Source organism: Pongo pygmaeus, chromosome 3 (assembly GCF_028885625.2).
Source record: "Pongo pygmaeus isolate AG05252 chromosome 3, NHGRI_mPonPyg2-v2.0_pri, whole genome shotgun sequence".
NCBI lineage: Eukaryota > Metazoa > Chordata > Mammalia > Primates > Hominidae > Pongo > Pongo pygmaeus.
Window position 1 is genome coordinate 99,858,802 of NC_072376.2, and position 19,398 is coordinate 99,878,199.

A 19,398-nucleotide genomic window follows, 5' to 3' on the forward strand; every position below is an offset into this window, starting at 1 on the left:
TGAGGAAACTGTGTTGGGTGGTAGACTCACATCACCAAGGGTAGAGAAACAAGCTTTCTAAAGTGACTGCTCTAAGAAGGGGTTCAGGGACCTATCTACTCATCATCAAGTTTTGGCTGGAACAAACAGTAAATTCTCCAGGCATTGAGTTTTGATTTCAGGGAAGCATTTTAACGGGATCTGGGGTCAGCCTAGGGACAAGGCCTTAAGCTACTGGAAGCTATGCTAGAGTATAATCAAGTCTCTCAGTGCCGAGAAAAGAACTTTTATATGAGGAAGGTGAATCCTTTTAAATTATCAGGCCCAGAGAGACATTGAAAAGAGACAGCAATTACATCCTACTCCCCACTTTGTTATGCATTCACCTCTTTAAACTGCTTGCTATAGCCACAAGTAGCTAAAAATTAACCTAATAATGGCACACTGGACACTGTAACTCACAGCCTATAGCTTAACGTATAGCCAACCACTAATCAATGCTATTTCTACAAACCAGTAATTCTTTACAACTTTGTTATCAGTCAACTCCCTGTCCCCTTGTTGCCTTTAAAAACCTGACTGTAACAAACGTGGACAGGAGTTCACATTCAAGGTTACTCGGGTCTGGGTCTTCTGGGCAGCTGTCCTCCCTTTGGCTAAAGTAAATGCTTTAAATTCTATTTCGTGCCTCAGCATCTGAGGCACAACTAGGTTGACAGTGTAGTTTGAACAGTCAATACCTGTCAAGAGTTCTACAGTTTTCAGAACAATGGTTGTTAAAATTTGATTAATCTGGCTTTTAAGATGGTCAAAGTTTTGTAACGTCGGTGTATTGGAACCACACCACAGAAACAGCGGATCACGTAAGTAAAAGTCAAATATTTGCCACATCAATAAGCTAATATAAATGAGGTAAGCCCGATTACAAGCTGCTTTGGACAGTCTGGGTTTCCAACTTTCAGTTTGTCGGTTTGGCTAATTTTTGCCTCAAGTTTATTATCCAGTATTAAGGGTGTTGCCCTCTGTTCCTCCTCCAGGATGTGTGCCTATTTTCACAGCTTTTCTCCTCCACAAGTTTCCAGGGGCCACACCTGGTCCTAGCAAAGCCTTGTGAATGAAATCCAGCAATTGGAGCAGACAAGTTGGTTAGGAAAACAAAAACAAAAAACCAAGAAACGCTTCAAGATAGGAGGGCTGAGTCTCTGGACTATCTCCTCTTGCTGTAACCCCCCAAGGGGTTCACCTTTCCCGCTTCCTAGACAGAGCTGATTCATCAAGACAGGGGAATTGCAATAGAGAAAGACTAATTCATGCAGAGCCAACTGTGTAGGAGACCGGAGTTTTATTACTACCCAAATCAGTCTCCCTGAGCATTCAGGGAGCAGAGGTTTTTTTTTTTTTTTTTTTGAGACGTAGTTTCACTCTTGTCGCCCAGGGTGGAGTGCAGTGGTGCGACGGGCTCACTGCAACCTCCAACTCCCGGGTTCAAGCGATTCTCCTGCTTCATCCTCCTGAGTGGCTGGGACTACAGGCGCACACCACCATGCCCAACTAATTTTTGTATTTTTAGTAGAGACGGGGTTTCACCACGTTGGCCAGGCTGGTCTTGAACTCCTGACCGCAAGTGATCCCGCCTCGGCCTCCTAAATCAGTCATAATTTTCCAAGGGCGGTTTCATTCCCATAACCAAGTATTATTCAAAATATGGCTAAGACCTGCGTAGGTCAGCAACAACTTACTGCCTAAAAAAACCAGGGCAGGGCCAGGCGCGTTGGCTGAGGCCTGTAACCTCAGCACTTTGGGAGGCCCAGGCAGTTTGGATTATTTGAGCTTGAGAGTTGGAAACCAGCCTGGGCAACATGGCAAAAATCTGTCGCTACAAAACATACAAAAATTAGCCAGGCATGGCGGTGTGCGCCTGTAGTCCCAGCTACGTCGGGAGCTGAGACGGGAGACTCGCTTAAGCCCAGGAGGTTGAGGCGGCAATGAGCTGAGATCGCGCCCCTGCACTCCAGCCTGGGCGACAGAGCCAGACTCTTGTCTCAAAAAAAAAAAAACAAAAACCCAGGGCCACAAGTCTCTCTCAGACCCCTTGGCTTCTTTCCCACTTATTCCCCTTCCAGTTCCTTGTCTGTTTCACGTTTCCTTTCCTCTGGTACTTTCTCGGTATTTCCCTTCGTCCCCAAGGAAGCCTGCGCAGACTGGGAAGTCTGGGAAGTCGGAGAAGGAAGGCGCTACGAAGCCGGCAACGCACGACCTTTGCTTTGCGGCGCGGCCGTAAAGCGCCTTTACGCAGCGAGAAAGTTACGAGGTCCGTGGTCGCGTTTCCTCCAGGCAGCTGGCGCTGGGGTCTTCGGCGTCACGTGCTGGTCTGGATTTTTCTCGATGCACTGGGGAAAGCACTGGACTTTTATCGTGGGAGGGCTCTTGATCTGTGATTTATAGCTAGGCACAGCTACTCCCGTTCGGGAACCCAGGGTCCTAGTGCCCATTAGATACCCGCGGCCGGGACTCGGAGCTGTGGGGTGTCGGGAGGCGGAGGCACCAACTAAGAGCAACCTAGCATCGCGTAGCCGCCCTCGGGGCGCTGATGGCCGGACGCCTCCTGGGAAAGGCTTTAGCCGCGGTGTCTCTCTCTGTGGCCTTGGCCTCTGTGACTATCAGGTCCTCGGGCTGCCGCGGCATCCCGGCGTTCAGGTATTCCACCCTCCTACTGCCGGCTCCTTTGCCCTAGACCTTGAGTTGGGGGTGGGAACCAGCTTTTTTTTCTGGCGTATTCTTTAAGCTTTGCTTTGCCTCCCGGGTTTTTATAGTCATATACAAGTTTTCAAAAAGGCTCTAAGATGTTTTATCTGCCTTTTGAGGAAAACGAGTGGCAGGGACCCTTCTTGACCTCAGATTTTGAAATTTGGCATCCTCCGTAAATTATTGTTAGTATCACGAGAGAGTTTAAATAGCACTTGTTTGGGGTGGTGTTGTCCCGTGCCATTTTTTTGTGGCTAATACTTAAAACATCATTATTAGTATTAATACATGTACGTAGTTAAAACAACTTGAAAATGTAAAATGAAAAGTAAAATCACTATTCCGCCTGTCCCCTTTCCAGGGTGGGTAATATATTTACTACCTCCTTTTTTTTTTTTTTTTTTAAACAATTTGTCTTTTGTGGATAAATTTAGGGGTTTATGGTGTCTTACACTGCCTCCTTCTGTTCTTCCCTTCTCCAGTTTTTATTCTTTGAGTTAGTAAACACAGGGTCCTAGGTGCAGCAGCCTTTTCTTACTTATTTTATAGATATTAAAAGTCTTGAATCTACAAAGATGATAATTAGAAAAAAATGATCTATTTCCTAAATTTATTTACTGTTGGTCAATTGTTCTGTGTCTTTTTGGTCGTGTTTCCTTCGGTTGCTTTTTCTCGAACATCTGATGGGCACTGGTTATCTGTCTATATGTTGATTAATATGAGTAATAGGCCTTGTTTTCAGTACATGGGTCGCTAATTGACTTTTGGCTCTTCGTACCAGGTCGCCTAGATAGGAAGGTTTCAGTTGAGGGCATGTGAGCAGGTACCAGATGGGTAGACTGGGAACCTGCGTTTTGCTTCAGGCTTTACAGTAGTGGTGGAGCAATTTCTCCGCTGAGTATAGGTATTTAACTTTATTTCTTCAGTGTGAACTAAAATTATTAAGCCTAAGTTTCTGCTGTGTACTCTTAACACCAGTATTCACAGTAGGGGTCCTACCGCTTCATTTCTAAAAAACTTTTGACTTTATCTTGGTGACAAACATAACTATTTTGGACTTTTTGCTTGGAGATTGGGGAGGGAGGAGGACTGAGTGATTTCCATGGTTATTGTCCCGTTGCCAGTTTATGATCCTTGGGCCCACTGACTTCAAGCTTGAAACCTCTAGCTCTGCTCAGCTTGTAGGAATAGCATCTCTCCCCAACCCTTTGGTGCATTTTTTTTTTTTTTTTTTTTTTTTTTTTTGAGAGGGAGTTTCGCTCTGTCGCCCAGGCTGGAGCGCAGTGGCGCGATCTCGGCTTACTGCAACCTCCACCTCCTGGGTTCAAGCGATTCTTCTGCCTCAGCCTCTTGAGTAGCTGGGATTACCAGCGCGCGCCGCCACGCCCGGCTAATTTTTTTGTATTTTTAGTAGAGACGGGGTTTCACCATCTTGGTTAGGCTGATCTGGTCTTGAACTCCTGACCTGGTGATCCGCCCGTCTTGGCCTCCCAAAGTGCTGGGATTACAGGCGTGAGCCACCGCGCCCGGCCTTGGTGCATATTCTTAAATTTACTTTTTCCTATTCTGGTTTGTAGGTCGATATTCCAACTACTTTTCATCTTCCTGAAGTTGGTTAACATCTGTCATTCACTGGTGGCATTTATTCCTTCTCTTTGTATGGATTTTGTTTCCATTTATCTGTCTTTATCTTCTTTTAGTGGGATTTGAGGAAGGAAGGAATACACGTATGTGCTCCCTGGAAATCTCTAATGCTTTTTTTGTTAGATGCCAGCAGAACAATGTAAAGTTGCTTGGCAGTTATTCTTCGTTTTCATAACTCGGAACCCTAGATGAGGCAGGAATATCCAGAACCAGAGACTGTACTGACTTGAAAAAAAAGCCAACAGTTAACAAATGTGCCAAGTACCTGGTAACTAATATGGCAGAATAGCTTGAACCGGGGAGGTGGAGGTTGCAGTAAGCTGAGATAATGCCACTGCGTTCCCTTCTGGGTGACAGAGTGATACAGTGTCTCAAGAAGAACAAAAAAAAGAAGAATTTTACAGCCAGGCACAGTGGCTAACACTTGTAATCCCAGTGCTTTGGGAGGCTGAGGCAGGAGGATCGTGTGAGGCCAGGAGTTTGAGACCAGTCTAGGCAACTTAGCAAGACCCTTGTCTCTAAAAAAAAAAAAAAAAAAAAAAAAAAATTAGCCGGGCCTGGTGGCATGCATGTGTAGTCCTCACTATCAGTAGGATCAGAGTAGGCTCAGAGACTACTAAGTGATCAATAGGATTGCTTGAGCTCAGGAGTTGAGTTTGAGGGTATGGTAAGCTATGATCGCATCGCTGCATTCCAGCCTGAGTGACACAGCAAGACCCTGTCCCTAGTGTTGTTTTCCTTTTTGTTTTTTGTTTTTGAGATGGAGTCTTGCTCTTGTCGCCGAGGGTGGAGTGCAGTGGCGCGATTTCGGCTCACTGCAACCTCTGCCTCCCAGGTTCTAGTGATTCTCCTGCCCCAGCCTCCCAAGTAGCTGGGATTACAGGCACCCATCACCATGCCTGGCTAAGTTTTATATTTTTAGTAGAGACGGGGTTTCACCATGTTGGCCAGGCTGGTTTCGAACTCCTGACCTCAGGTAATCTGTCTGCCTCGGCCTCCCAAAGTGCTGGAGATTCCAGGGGTGAGCCCCCATGCCTGGCCAAGACCCTGTCTCTTAAAAAAAAAAAAAAAAAAAAAAAAGAATTTTACCAGTCTTTGATAATTTGGAAAAACCCAGAAAGTGACAGTTTTGCACTTAGTTTTTGTGATTACTTGAAGGTTTCCAGTGTTCATTTTCTTTTTTTCTTGCTCTGTCACCTAGGCTGGAGTGCAGTGGTGTGATCATGACTCACTGCAGTCTCAACCTCCTGGGCTCAGTGATTGTCCCAACTCAGCATCCTGAGTATCTGGTACTACCGGTGTGCACTACCAGGCCTGGCTAATTAAAAATTTATTTATTTTTTTGTAGAGATGGGTCTCCCTATGTTGCCCAGGCTGGTCTCAAACTATTGGGCTCAAGTGATCCTCCTGCCTTGGCCTCCTAAAGTGCTGGGATTGTGGGTGTGAGACACTGCTCCCAGTCATCAAATGTACATTTTCTAGAAAAAAGGTAGTATATTACAAAGATGTAGTGAATGCTTTTGCATAGCACAACATACAAATCTTCCAGAAGGATCTAGTGGTGACGTGTGTAGAATATTGTTTTATTCCTGTGAATACATAAAACATATGAATGAACTAAAAATGAAATAGAGAGAGTAAAGCATAGTGTTAAGAGCCTGGAATTCTAAGACAGCTTGCCTAGGTTTGCATCCTGATTTCCACTCTCAATTGTGTGACCTTGGTAAACTTATTTACCTCTCTGGGTCTTAATGTTCTTATTTCCTTTGTTTTTTTTTGAGACAGAGTCTCACACTGTTGCCCCAGCTGGTGTGCAGTGGTGCAATCTTGGCTCTCTGCAACTTGCGCCTCCCGGGATCAAGCGATTCTCCTGCTTCAGCCTCCTGAGTAGCTAGGATTACAGGCGCCTGCCACCATGCCCTGCTAATTTTTTTGTATTTTTAGTAGAGACTGGGTTTCACTATGTTGGCCAGGCTGTTCTCTAACTCCTGACCTTGTGATCTGCCTGCCTCGGCCTCCCAAAGTGTTGGGATTATAGGCGTGAGCCACCGCGCCCGGCCTTAATGTTTTTATTTATTAAAAAAAAAATTGAAAAAGGGTAATATGGTGTGGAGGCTCACACCTGTAATCTCAGCACTTTGGAAGTCCAAGGCAGGAAGATTGCTTGAGCCTAGGAGTTCAAGACCAGCCTGGGCAACATAGAGTGAGACTCCATCTCTACAAAAAATAAACAAATCTGGGAGTTGGTGGGCCTACCCGATTTACCAGACCACTCCCTCGCCAAAAAAACAAAAAACTAAACAACAACAACAACAACAAAAAAGCCAGGGGTAGCACATGCCTGTAGTCTCAGCTACTCAGGAGGCTGAGGTAGGAGGATTGCTTGAGCCTGGGAGGTCAAGACTGCAGTGAGCCATGATTGTACCAATGCATGCCAGCCTGGGTAACAGAGTGAGGCCCTGTCTCAAAAAAAAAAAAAAAAAAAAAGGTTAAGAAAAAAAAAAAGTACCTGAACTCAGTTGTGAGGATCAAGTGAGTTCTTGCACATAGCAATCACTTTCTGTGTGATTATGACAATGATTATTGCAGATTTTCTTTATTTCAAAGCACCATGTCAGTATTGCATTTTTAAAAGTTTGCCAGTCTTAAGAATTGGTTTTTGACATGTAAATGAACTTTATCAGCTACTTAGTTCCCATTTGCTAGGCCAAATATATTTCTTGCACTTGTTCAGTAATACAATACAAAGGTCTAGGCTATATATGTGTATATTACAAGTATTCTTTTTTCTGGTACCTTACAGTGTATCACATTTAAATAGCATATATAGATAGCAGTGTTAGCACTTCTTGATGTGATAAAATGTATAGTCTGAATTTTTGCACAATTAAATTTGTTTTAGAAAAGTAAATAATCCAGTGTGTAAATCTGTCTGGTCAAGTAGGTAGATTTGTGGAATTCCATAAACATTTTATTGCTAAATCAGGGAACAAAGAGCCTTAAGTTATTTAAACATGTTTGGTACGTGGGTGGGTTGGAGTGGAACAGGATTAGTGTTTCCTGTTGGGTATTTAATTAATGGCCTTAACTTTTTTCTTGCCCTACTCCCAAACCATGAAACGTAACTCATTTTGTAATAGGGTTCAGTTAGAGATTAGGGTTCCATATGTTAAAATTTTGCTTTTTAAAACACCTGAAGTCTGTTTGCTAATTTTGATAAATGTGTTTCATATATGTATTCATTTTTTATTGAGTATGGGTTTAAGGTGAGTGAGGGAGACTTTATTTTCAGAATATTCGTTGTGTAGGTTTCCTAAACTGTGGCAGCTGAGGCAAGAAAGTTGTCATAACATGAAAGTGAATGAACCTACCGCTTTTAGTGAAGTTAGTCGCAGATCAAATATTTGCTCACCTTACACTAGTTTTCAGCCCGTCTGGGTATATTAACTTCTTTATTGGTTAGGTTTTCCCTGATTTTTGGGTGTTTTACAGCACTTTACAGATGTAAAGTGAGTGTAAAATGAAATACTAATTGTTTCAGAGTCTTTAAATGTGATGAAAGAGAACAGCTTGAATAGTACATAAAACTGTAGACACACAAGAATAGGAAAGAATGAAATCAGTTAAAAATCCAACTGACAGTTTGTCAGTTTCTTATAGAACTCAACACTTATAATTCAGCAATCACACTCTTTGGTATTTACCCAAATGAACTGAAAATTTATGTCCATACAAAAACCTGCACACAGATGTTTATAGCAGTTTTATTCATAACTGCCAAAACTTGGAAGCAACCAAGATGTTCTTCAGTAGGTAAATGGATAAATAAACTGCGGTACATCCAGACAATGGGATATTATTTAGTGCTAAGAAGAAATGAGCTATCAAGCCATGAAAAGACATGGAGGAATCTTAAATGCATATTATTAACTGAAGGAAAGGCTTTATGATTCCAGCTATATGGCATTCTTGAAGGCAGAACTGTGGAGACAGTAAAAAGATTAGGAGTTGGATGAATTGGGGTAGCACAGAGGACTTTAAAAAATAGTCATTTTTTTAGAGCAGTTTTTAGGTTCACACCAAAATTGAGCTAAAGATAAGAGATATCCTGTATACCTCCTACCTCCACCCATGCATAGCCTCCCGCATTGTCAACATCCCCGCAGAGCCACGGAGTCATATGTTTGTTACAATTGAACCTACATTGACGCTTTATCACCCAAAATCCTGTAGTTTATATCAGGGTTTACTCTTGGTCTTGTACTTTATGGTTTGGACAAATGTGTAATGACACGCATCAACTCTTATGGAATTGTACACATAAAATTCACTGCTTTTAGAGCAGTGAAACTTGTGTATGATACCTAATGGTAGGTACATGTATACACTATGTACACCGAAGAGGGACCAGGAAGAAGTCTAGTAAGCAGTTCTTGTAAGTCAGGTTAAGAATTTTAATTAAAACAGTTTCTATTTTTTTAATGAGTCAGGATCTCACTATGTTGCCCAGGCTGGAGTGCAGTGGTGTGATCTGGTTCACTGCAGCCTTGACCTCCTAGACTCAGGAGATCCTCCCACCTCAGCTTCCTGAGTAGCGACAGCTACAGGCACATACCACCATGCCTGGCTAACTTTTAAAATTTTTTCTAGAGATAAGAGTCTCACTGTCTCACCTAGGGTGGTCTTGAACTCCTAGCTTCAAGCAGTCCCCCTGCCTTGGCCTCCCAAAGTGTTGGGATTACGGACGTGAGCCACCATGCCCCACTGAGAAGTTTCTTTTTATATATATATAATTATGTAATTTGCCCTAATTGCATAAATTTGATCAGGCATACCTCACTTTATTTGGTATGTTTGGGTAGTCTTTTTTCCTTCTCTTTTTTTCCTTGTTTCCTTTTCTCCTTTTTCTTCAGTTTTATTTCTTATCCTTTTTTAAAATTTGCTTCTCTTTCTTGTTCTTTTTTTTATCCTTTCTTGCAACTCCTTTCCTTTTCTCCTTTTCTGTCTCCTCTTTTCCTCCCCATCTTTGCCACTCTCTCTTCTTTCCCCCTCATCTCCTTTTTCTTCTCTCCTCTACTCCCCTTTCCCCCTCCCTTTCCTTTTCATTCTTCTTCCTTCCTTTTCCCTCTTCCTGTTTGCTTCTACTTCTCTTCACACCAGCACCTTATTTCCTAGCCCATATTAAGAACCTGATTATATGGGTCCTTCTATATATGCTTATATAATAAATAGTATAGACATTTGTGGTAAGCAGAATAATGGCCCCCCAAGTATGTCCACATCCTAATACCTGGAACCTGTGTATATGTTGCCTTACATAGCAAAAGAGAGTGCAGAGGTGATTAAGGTTAAGGACTTTGAGATGGGGAGACCATCCTGGAGGGTGCGCCTGATTTAATTGAGAGTCCTTAAAGAATGACCTGGCCGTGATCAAAGATATGACTACTAATAAATGGTCAGAGAGAGATTCTATGTTGCTGGCTTTGAAGGTGATGGAAGCGGGCCAGGAGCCACAGAATGCAGATGGAATGAGGATTCCCTCTAGAAGCTGGGAAAGTATGGTGAATGGATTTTTCTCTTGAGCCTCCAGAAAGGAATGCAGCCCTGCTGATAAATTGTCTTTAGCTGAGTGAGACCTGTGTTGTACTTCTAACCTACAAAACTGTAAGACAATGAATTTGTATTGTCTTCAGTCATTGAATTTGTGGTGATTTGTTGTGGCTTCAGTAGAAAACTAATACATTATATACATGCACTGAAATGTACTTATTTATTTTTTATGTCATTGCTTTATAAAAATAGTACCATATTATAGGACTTTACTGAATCTTTTTTCAGCAGTACCTTACAGAAATACAAATTGTTTGATGTCTTTTTTTTATTAGCAAGTAAATTTCTCCACATCCTTGCCAATACTTACTTTCTGTATTGTTTTTTTGATAGTGGTCATTCTAATGGGTCTGAGGCAGTACCTCATTGTGGTTTTGACTTGCTTTTGTCTAATAATTAGTGATATTGAGCATCTTCCCATGTGCTTATTGGCCATTTGTATATCTTCTTTGGAGAAATGTCTATTGGAGTCTTTTGCCCATTTTTAAATTGGGTTGTTTTATTGTTGTTGTGTGTAGGAGTTCTTTCTATATTCTAGATATAACCAACCCCTTATCAGACATGTGATTACCAAGTATCTTCTCCTGTTCCATGGGTTGCTTTTTCACTCTTGATTGTGTCTTTTGATACCCAGAAGTTTTTCATCTTGATGTAATATGTAGTCCAGCTTACCAATTTTTTCTCTTGTTGCTTGTGCTTTTGGTGTCATATCCAGAAAATCATCGCCAAATCCAGTGTTGTGAAATTTTGTCAGCATGTGTTCCTCTAAGATTTTGATCATTTTAGGTCTTATGTTTAGGTCTTTGACCCACTTTTAGTTAATGTTTTTATATGGTTGTAAGGTAAAGGTCAAACTTCATACTACTTTTGCATGTGAATATCCAATTTTCCCAGCACCATTTGTTGAAAAGACTGCCCTTTCCCTGTTGAAATGGCCTTGGTACCTTTGTCAAAAATTATTGTGAGGATTTATTTCTGGGTTATACTTCTATTCCACTAGTCTATATGTCTTTCTGTATGCCAGTATCTCAGTGTTGTGATTACTATAGCTGTGTAGTAAGTGTGAGACCTTGAACTTGTTTCTCTCTTTCAAGATTGTCTTGGCTATTTGGGGTTCCTTGAGATTCCATATGAATTTTAAGGTAGAGTTTTCTCTTTCTGGAAAAACATCATTGGGATTTTGGCAGAGATTGCATTGAATCTGTAGATAACTTTGAGTAGTATTGACATCTTAATATTTTTTTCCAGTCAATGAACATAGGATGTCTTTTTTTTTTTTTTTTTTTTTTTTTTTTGCAGATAAATGTGCTTTATGAAAACAATGCTCTACAGGTACAAGGCATAACAGATTAGAAAGCTAATTTACCATTAGATTTTCTCACTGATCATCTTCTATTAAAAATAGTGAGGTGCTTATAAGCACCCCATTCTCACGCAGACTATGTCAGAAAAGATAGAAATGTTTATAAGCACCGTCGTTATTTTTCTATTCAAAATGAAGGTAGCTTAGTGGCCTATGGGATGCATAGGATGTCTTTTTATTTATTGGTGTATTTAATTTCTTTTAGCAGTATTTTGTAGTGTTCAGTGTATATGAGTTTTGCTTCCTTAAGTTTATTCCTAAGTATTTTATTCTTTTCGATGCTATTGTAAGTAGAATTTTCTTAATGTTCCTTTTGGATTGTTCATTATTAGTGCTTTGTTTGTTTGTTTGTTTGTTTTTAAGATGGAGTCTCGATCTCGGCTTACTGCAACCTCCGCCTGTGGGGTTTAAGTGATTCTCCTGCCTCAGCTTCTTGAGTAGCTGGGATTACAGGCACGCACCACCATGCCTGGCTAAATTTCGTATTTTTAGTAGAGACAGGGTTTCGCCATGTTGGCCGGGCTGGTCTTGAACTGCTGACCTCAGGTGATCCACTAGCCTCTGCCTTCCAAAGTGCTGAGATTACAGGCATGAGCCAGTGCACCCAGCCTGTTAGTGTTTTTTAATGTAACCATTTTTGTGTGTTGATTTCATACCTTGCAACTTTGCTGAATTCATTTATTAGTTCTAACAGTTTTTTTATGAATTATCTTAGGTTTTCTACATAAAATATCATGTGATGTGTAAATACAGGTTGAGTATCCGTTATCTAAAATGCCTGGGACTAGAGCGTTTTGGATTTCAGGTTTTGGAATATTCGCATACACATGATGAGATGTCTTGGAGATGGGACTCAAGTCTAAACACAAAATTCATTTATGTTTCATATATACTTTGAACAGGTAGCCTGGAGATACTTTTATACAGTATTTTAAACTTGTGCCTGAAACAGTTTTGGTTGTGACCCATCACATGAAGCCAGGTGTGGAATTTTCTATTTGTGGCATCATATCAGCACTCAAAAAATTTCTGATTTTGGATTTTTGGATTAGGGATGCACAACCAGTTTTACTTCTTCCTTTCCAATGTGGATACCTTTTCCTTTTTTTTCTTTCCTAATTATTCTGGCTAGAACTTCTTTTTCTTTCCTAATTGCTCTGGCTGAACTTCCAGTATTATGTTGAATAAAGTGAACATCCTTGTCTTGTTCCTGATCTTAGAGGAAAAACTTTCAGTCTTTCACCTTCACACCATTAGCTGTGGGCTTTTCATATATGGCCTTTATTATGTTGAGGTAATTTCCTTCTATTTCTAGTTTGTTGAGTATTTTTAAATCACAAAAGGGTGCTGAATTTTGTTAGATAATTTTTCTGCATCAATCAAGAAGATTGTGTGTGTTTTTTTTTAAATTTTGTTAATGTGGTACATTATGTTGATTGATTTTCGTTATGTGGAACCATCATTGCATTCCAAGAATGTCTCCCTTGGTCATGGTACATAATCCTTTTCATGTGCTGTTGAATTCTGTTTGTTATTATTTTGTTGAGGATTTTCACATAAGTATTAATCAAAGATACTGGTTTGTAGTTTTTTTTACAGTGTCTTTGTCAAACTTTAGTATCAGAATAATGCTGGCCTCAGAGTGAGTTTGGAAGTGTTTACTTCCTCTTCAGGTTTTTGGAAGAGTTGAGGGAATATTGGTGTTGATTCTTCTTTAAATGTTTGGTAGAATTTATCAGTAAAGCCATCTGGTCCTGGGTTTTTCTTTGTTGGGAGTAAATAGATCCTTTAAAAAAAATTCACCTTTTAAAATTATTTGTACAACCCCATCCAAACTTTACTACCTATCCTGCAATGTTTATTTTTTCCTTTATGGTTAGCAGCCCATCCAGGATCATTGATTGCTTCTAATTGTCATGTCTTTTTGGTCTTAATCTATCTGGAAGAGTTCCTGCACCTTCCTCTATCTTTCATGACCTTACCAATTTAGAGAGAGCACACCTTTATTCTGTAAGATGTCTCTGAACCTGGGTCTGTCTTGTGTTTCCTAATGTCCAGATTCATGTCATATATTTTTGGGAGAAATACCTCAAATGACTGTTGTGTACTTCTCACTGTATGAGATCAGGAGGCACATGCTGTTGACTTATTCCACAACCTTGGTCAAGTGTATATTTGCCCCGTCAATCATTTGTCTTAAGAAGGGCAAATTGACTGGTATTGTGAGAGCAGGGGAAAGGAGCTATCATAATTTTACCATGTCCTCAGAATCTCCTTTCCCACTTTAGATGTCCTAATTTAAGGTCATCAAGAATTCGTATTTTATTTTAGGAATAATGAGAAGTCATTTAACTTTTTAGGCAAGATGAGATATGAAAAATTTTTGTATATGCTGTGTGGTTAGGGTGAAGATTAGTTGGTTTTTCTTTTGCATATGCTATCCAATTATTTCATGCCTGTATATTTTATTTAAATTTTGCTCTAAAGGTTACAATTTGTATATTTACCACAGTCTACCTTCAAATTATATTACATTAGTTCATTTTCAATGTAAAAAAGTTTTCAATAATTTCAATTTTCCTGTTTTTCCTTTGAACCATTTTTGCCATATGTTTTACATGTATGTTAGACTATAGGTGATTTTTAAAAAATGTATTCCTTCACATAGACTTTAAACAGTTTTCTTTTATACTTTTTTTTTTTTTTTTTTGAGATGGAGTCTCGCTGTGTCGCCCAGGCTGGAGTGCAGTGCCACAATCTCGGCTCACTGCAACCTCTGCCTCCCGGGTTCAAGCAATTCTCCTGCCCCAGCCTCCCGAGTAGCTGGGATTCACCACACCTGGCTAATTTTTGTATTTTTTAGTAGAGACGGAGTTTCACCATGTTGAGCAGGCTGGTCTCAAACTCCTGACCTCAAGTGATCTGCCCGCCTTAGCCTCCCAAAGTGCTGGGATTACAGATATGAGCCACCACACCTGGCCTACACTTGTTTTTATGGTTTGAGTTTTCATAACAAATTTCCCCTTCCACAACAGATAACACACAAGTAAGCTTGTGTCCTTTTTTTTTTTTTTGGCCTAAAATAAATTCAGTGAGTGGGTTCCAGCTAATAAGATTTAGCTATATGTTAACAAAATGTATATTTGAAAATAATCTCTCATAGATGTTGGACCTTTAGACTAATATGCATCATATTTGAATTTTCTGATTCTTAAAGGTTTTTGAAATTGGAAAGTATGTTTTTGGGTCTTTGAATTAGGTTCTTTTGTTTTTTTTTTTGAGATGGAGTTTTCACTCTTGTTGCCCAGGTTGGAGTGCAATGGCGCGGTGTTGTCTCACTGCAACCTCTGCCTTCTGGGTTCAAGCAATTCTCTTGCCTCAGCCTCCCAAGTAGCTGGGATTACAGGCATACGCCACTAATTTTGTATTTTTAGTAGAGACGGCATTTCACCATGTTGGTCAGGCTGGTCTTGAACCCCTAACCTCAGGTGATCCACCCACCTCGGCCTCACAAAGTGCTGGGATTACGGGCATAAGCCACTGCACCCAGCCTAGGTTTTTTAATTAATATATTTTTGGTATTTATGTAAAATGTTTTTTCTTTTTCTCCCCCAGAAACTCGTTTTCATCTTCTTGGTTTCATCTTAATACCAACGTCATGTCTGGTTCTAATGGTTCCAAAGAAAACTCTCACAATAAGGCTCGGACGTCTCCTTACCCAGGTTCAAAAGTTGAACGAAGCCAGGTTCCTAATGAGAAAGTGGGCTGGCTTGTTGAGTGGCAAGACTATAACCCTGTGGAATACACTGCAGTCTCTGTCTTGGCTGGACCCAGGTGGGCAGATCCTCAGATCAGGTGAGCAAATAAGACAGCGTTAGCTGGGCATAAGACTTTTAGAGAAGGTAATGGTTTTATTTGTAAAGTATCTTTTTGACACCTGAAAATAATTTCAATCTATGCTTAGCTGTGTTATAACTCAGTTTCCACATTTGCTTGAATTCTTGCCAAAGATAAACAGTTCATATTTGTTTATTCTTTTGGGGGTTTTATGAGGATACTTCCAAATAGTTAAATCTGTTTTGATTTGAAATATCAAATAGCATCAGCTATGTGTTATGAAATAACAGCTGGTACTATTATATTTGTTTTGAAATAACAGCTGATGGTATTTGTTTTTCATGTGTTCTGTTTGGGTTATCAATAGAACATCCTTTGTGGTTATTTTCCAACATAGCTAGACTTGTGAAAATATTTTTCGGAAAATTCTCCAGGTTACTAAGAACAGGATGATGATAAACCAGTGTGATAAAATAGAAAAGGGATGGATAAAGGGGTGTGAGAGGGGGAGAATGAGAGAAGGGGCTCTCACTAAATTCATAGAAGTGCCGCATTGATTAACATTTTATGTTTATGTTTCTTTTATATTTTCCAGCTTTATTGATGTATGATTGACAAGTAACTATATATATTTAAGGTGTACAATGTGATATTTTGACATACATATACATTGTGAAGTGATTACCACAATCAAGCCATTTAATATAATCTTACATGGTTACCTTTTTTGTGTGTGTAGTGAGAAGAGTTGAGATCCACTCTCAGCGAGTTTCAAGTATACAATACTGTATTATTACTATTTTTGAGACTGGTGCTCTCTCTCTCTGTCACACAGGCTGGAGTACAGTGATGTGATCACAGCTTGCTCCAACCTTGAACTCCTGGGCTCAGGTGATTCTCCTGCCTCAGCCACCTGAGTAGCTAGGACTATGGGCATGTTCCACCATACTTGGCTAATTTTATTTTATTTTTTAAGTAGAGATGGGGTCTTACTGTATTGTCCAGGCTGGATAAAAACAGTATTATTAACTGTAGTCACCACACTGTACATTAGATCTTTAGAACTTACTCATTTTGCATAACTGAAACTTTGTACCCTTTGACCAACATCTCCCCATTTTTCCCATCCCTTTATGTTCCTTTCTAACCCAGGGTGGAGTGCAGTGGTGTGATCATAGCTCACTGCAGCCTTGATCTCCTGGGCTCAAGTGATCCTCCCACCTCAGCCTCCTGAGCAGCTGGGACTACAGGTGTGTGCCACCATGCCTGGCTAACTTTTAAATTTTTAGCAGAGAAGAGTTCTCACTGTATCGTCCAGTCTGGTCTCGAACTCCTGAGCTCAGGTGATCCTTCTGCCTTGGCCTCCCAAAGTGCTAGGATTACAGGCATGAGCCGGCATGCCTGGTGATTTTTTTAAAAGGGTGAATCTCTAGAGTCCCAAGGGCATTGCAGCTCTGGTTTTATAATTTCATGGTTTTTATCATTTAATTCTTTTTATTTGCATGTTAGATGGCAGATTGGTTAGAAGTCTTAAGAAAATGTATGGATCATTGAAATTGGAAATTATTCCCCAAACAGACCACAGATATTTCTTTGCTCACTCACTGGAATTAAAGCAAGAAAAAAGTGAAACCTGTGTCAGAACTGCCCATGAACTATCCAGTGCTACGTAACTCTTTATTCACTGTCAGTACAATTATGGCAGGGATTTTATAGTGGTGAGGAGAGTAGTTTAGTTATGTCTGTTCAAAAATTTTTTTGTTGGGCCAGACACAGTGGCTCAAAATCCCAGCACTTTGGGAGGCCGAGGTGGGCGGATCACTTGAGGTCAGGAGTTTGAGACCAGCTTGGCAAACATGATGAAACCCTGTGTCTACCAAAAATAAAAAAAATTAGCTGGGTATGGTGGCATGTTCCTGTAGTCCCAGCTACTCAGCAGGCTGAGGCAGGAGAGTCGCTTGAATCGGTGTTGGTGGTTGCAGTGAACCAAGATAATGCTACAGCACTCCAGCCTGGGTGACAGAACGAGACTCCATCTCAAAAAAAAAAAAAAAAAAAGAAAGAAAGAAAGAAAGAAAAAATAAAAATTTTTTTTTTTTTTTGTGGCGTGATATAAATGTAGTAAAGTGCACATTTCTTTATTTTTATTTTATTTATTTATTTTTTGAGATGGAGTCTTGCTCTGTCGCCCAGGCTGGAGTGCAGTGGCGCCATCTCGGCTCACTGCAAACTCCACCTCCTGGGTTCACGCCATTCTCCTGCCTCAGCTTCCCGAGTAGCTGAGACTACAGGTGCCCACCACCATGCCCAGCTAATTTTTTGTATTTTTTTAGTAGAGATGGGGTTCCACCATGTTAGCCAGGATGGTCTTGATCTCCTGACCTCGTGATCCGCCCACCTCGGCCTCCCAAAGTGCTGGGATTACAGGCGTGAGCCACCATGCCTGGCTGTAAAGTGCACATTTCTTACATGTGAAGGTGTGCAGCTCAGCAAAATTTTACATTTACATAGCTCTGTAACCACTGCCCAGATCAAGATCTAGAACATTTCCAGCATAGTATGTCTGTTTTCAATTTACTTCATATTTGTTATGCAGCTTGTGGGGCAAATTCACTGCTTTGTGGGTTTACTCTAATAAAAATATTAATTAGTGTGCATTCGAGGAAATTTAAATTATTTTGAAATAGTAGAAACATCATCAGAAAGAATCTTATTTTTGGAATTACATGGGAGCAAATAGTTTTCATATTGTGCCCACAAACAATTCCTTCTTGCTAATAGACCTTCTTGTAGCATGTGGTAGGAGCTCTAGCTCTTCTGTTGGTAGTCCTTCCTGGAGGGGTTAGTAAGTTTAATAATAATATATGTCTTTGTAATGTGTGGTGTTTTGGTTAAAACTTTTTTTTCCCTTAAAAATTGTTTTGAAGGAATAAGATGGATTTGTGAAAAAAAAAAAACAAACTAACCCTTAAAAATTTATTGTTTCAGGAATACTTCTTATGGATAACAGATTGACTTGCATTATTAAGCTGCTGGTAGTTTTGAATCATTATTTCTTATTTTACATTGGTATTCTCATTACAGTGAAAGTAATTTTTCTCCCAAGTTTAACGAAAAGGATGGGCATGTTGAGAGAAAGAGCAAGAATGGCCTATATGAGATTGAAAATGGAAGACCGAGGTAGGTACTGGGAGCAGAGCATCTTACAATAATGAGTCACCAAAAAGTAGAAAAGATAGTTCATATTTATCAAATCCTTGTATGTGCCAGATGTTGTACAAATTTATTTACATATGTGATTTAATTAAATCTGCACAATAACCCTGTTGGTGGATATTTTTAATTGAATTTTACAGATAAGGAAAGAGAGTGTAAGCAATTTGTATACAGCTAGTAAGTGGTAGAGGCAGCGTTTGAATGCATCTTTTTGTAATTCTATCTTGGAAACAGAAATAATTGAATACATTAACAGAAAGGAAAATTGTTCAGCAGATATTTATTAAATGGTATAGTATCTTAAAGTAAGAATTTATCCAAACATGTAAGAGTAAAAATAAAGATAACCCAATAATTTGACATCAAGGGTCTTTCTATACTTTTTAAAAAATGATTTTTCTGTACAACTCAAAAATTATCCATTTTCCTTAAGAAGATATTATAAAAGTGTATTAGCGTGTTCTCACAGTGCTATACAGACATACCTGGCTGGGCGCAGTGGCTCACGCCTGTAATCCCAGCACTTTGGGAGGCTGAGGCGGGTGGATCCCCTAAGGTCAGGAGTTCAAGACCAGCCTGACCAACATGGAGAAACCCCATCTCTACTAAAGATAAAAAATTTAGCCAGGTGTGGTGGCAGGCACCTGTAATCCCAGCTACTTGGGAGGCTGAGGGAGGAGAATTGCTTGAACCGGGAGGCAGAGGTTGCGGTGGGCTGAGATTGCGCCACTGCACTCCAGCCTGGGTGACAGAGCAAGACTCCATCTCAAAAAAAAAAACAAAAAAACAAAAAACATACCCAAGACTGGGTAATGTATAAGGGAAAGAAGTTTAATTGACTTACAGTTCTGCATGGCTGGGGAGGCCTCAGGAAACCTACTGTCATGGCAGAAGGCAAGAGAGAAGCAAAGGTACATCTTACATGGCAACAGGTGGCAGAGAGTGAACAAGTAAAGGGGGAAGAGCCCCTTATAAAACCATCAGATTGGCCAGGCGCAGTGGCT

At 40.2% G+C, this 19,398-nt stretch overlaps 1 protein-coding gene across 2 annotated transcripts in view; it reads left to right on the forward strand.

Moving 5' to 3' along the window:
• Window positions 1-2,182: 2,182 nt before the first annotated feature.
• NUDT9 (nudix hydrolase 9) overlaps window positions 2,183-19,398 on the forward strand; it is a 36,278-nt gene continuing 19,062 nt past the window's right edge. The window contains exons 1-3 of one of the 2 annotated variants that reach the window (XM_054485734.2): window positions 2,183-2,290; window positions 14,957-15,196; window positions 18,263-18,358. In XM_054485734.2, the coding sequence (XP_054341709.1) occupies window positions 15,000-15,196; window positions 18,263-18,358 (293 nt within the window). In that variant the 5' untranslated portion in view covers window positions 2,183-2,290; window positions 14,957-14,999. Of the gene's footprint in view, window positions 2,677-14,956; window positions 15,197-18,262; window positions 18,359-19,398 lie in introns of both variants that reach the window. The other variant, XM_054485733.2, reaches the window with a different exon arrangement.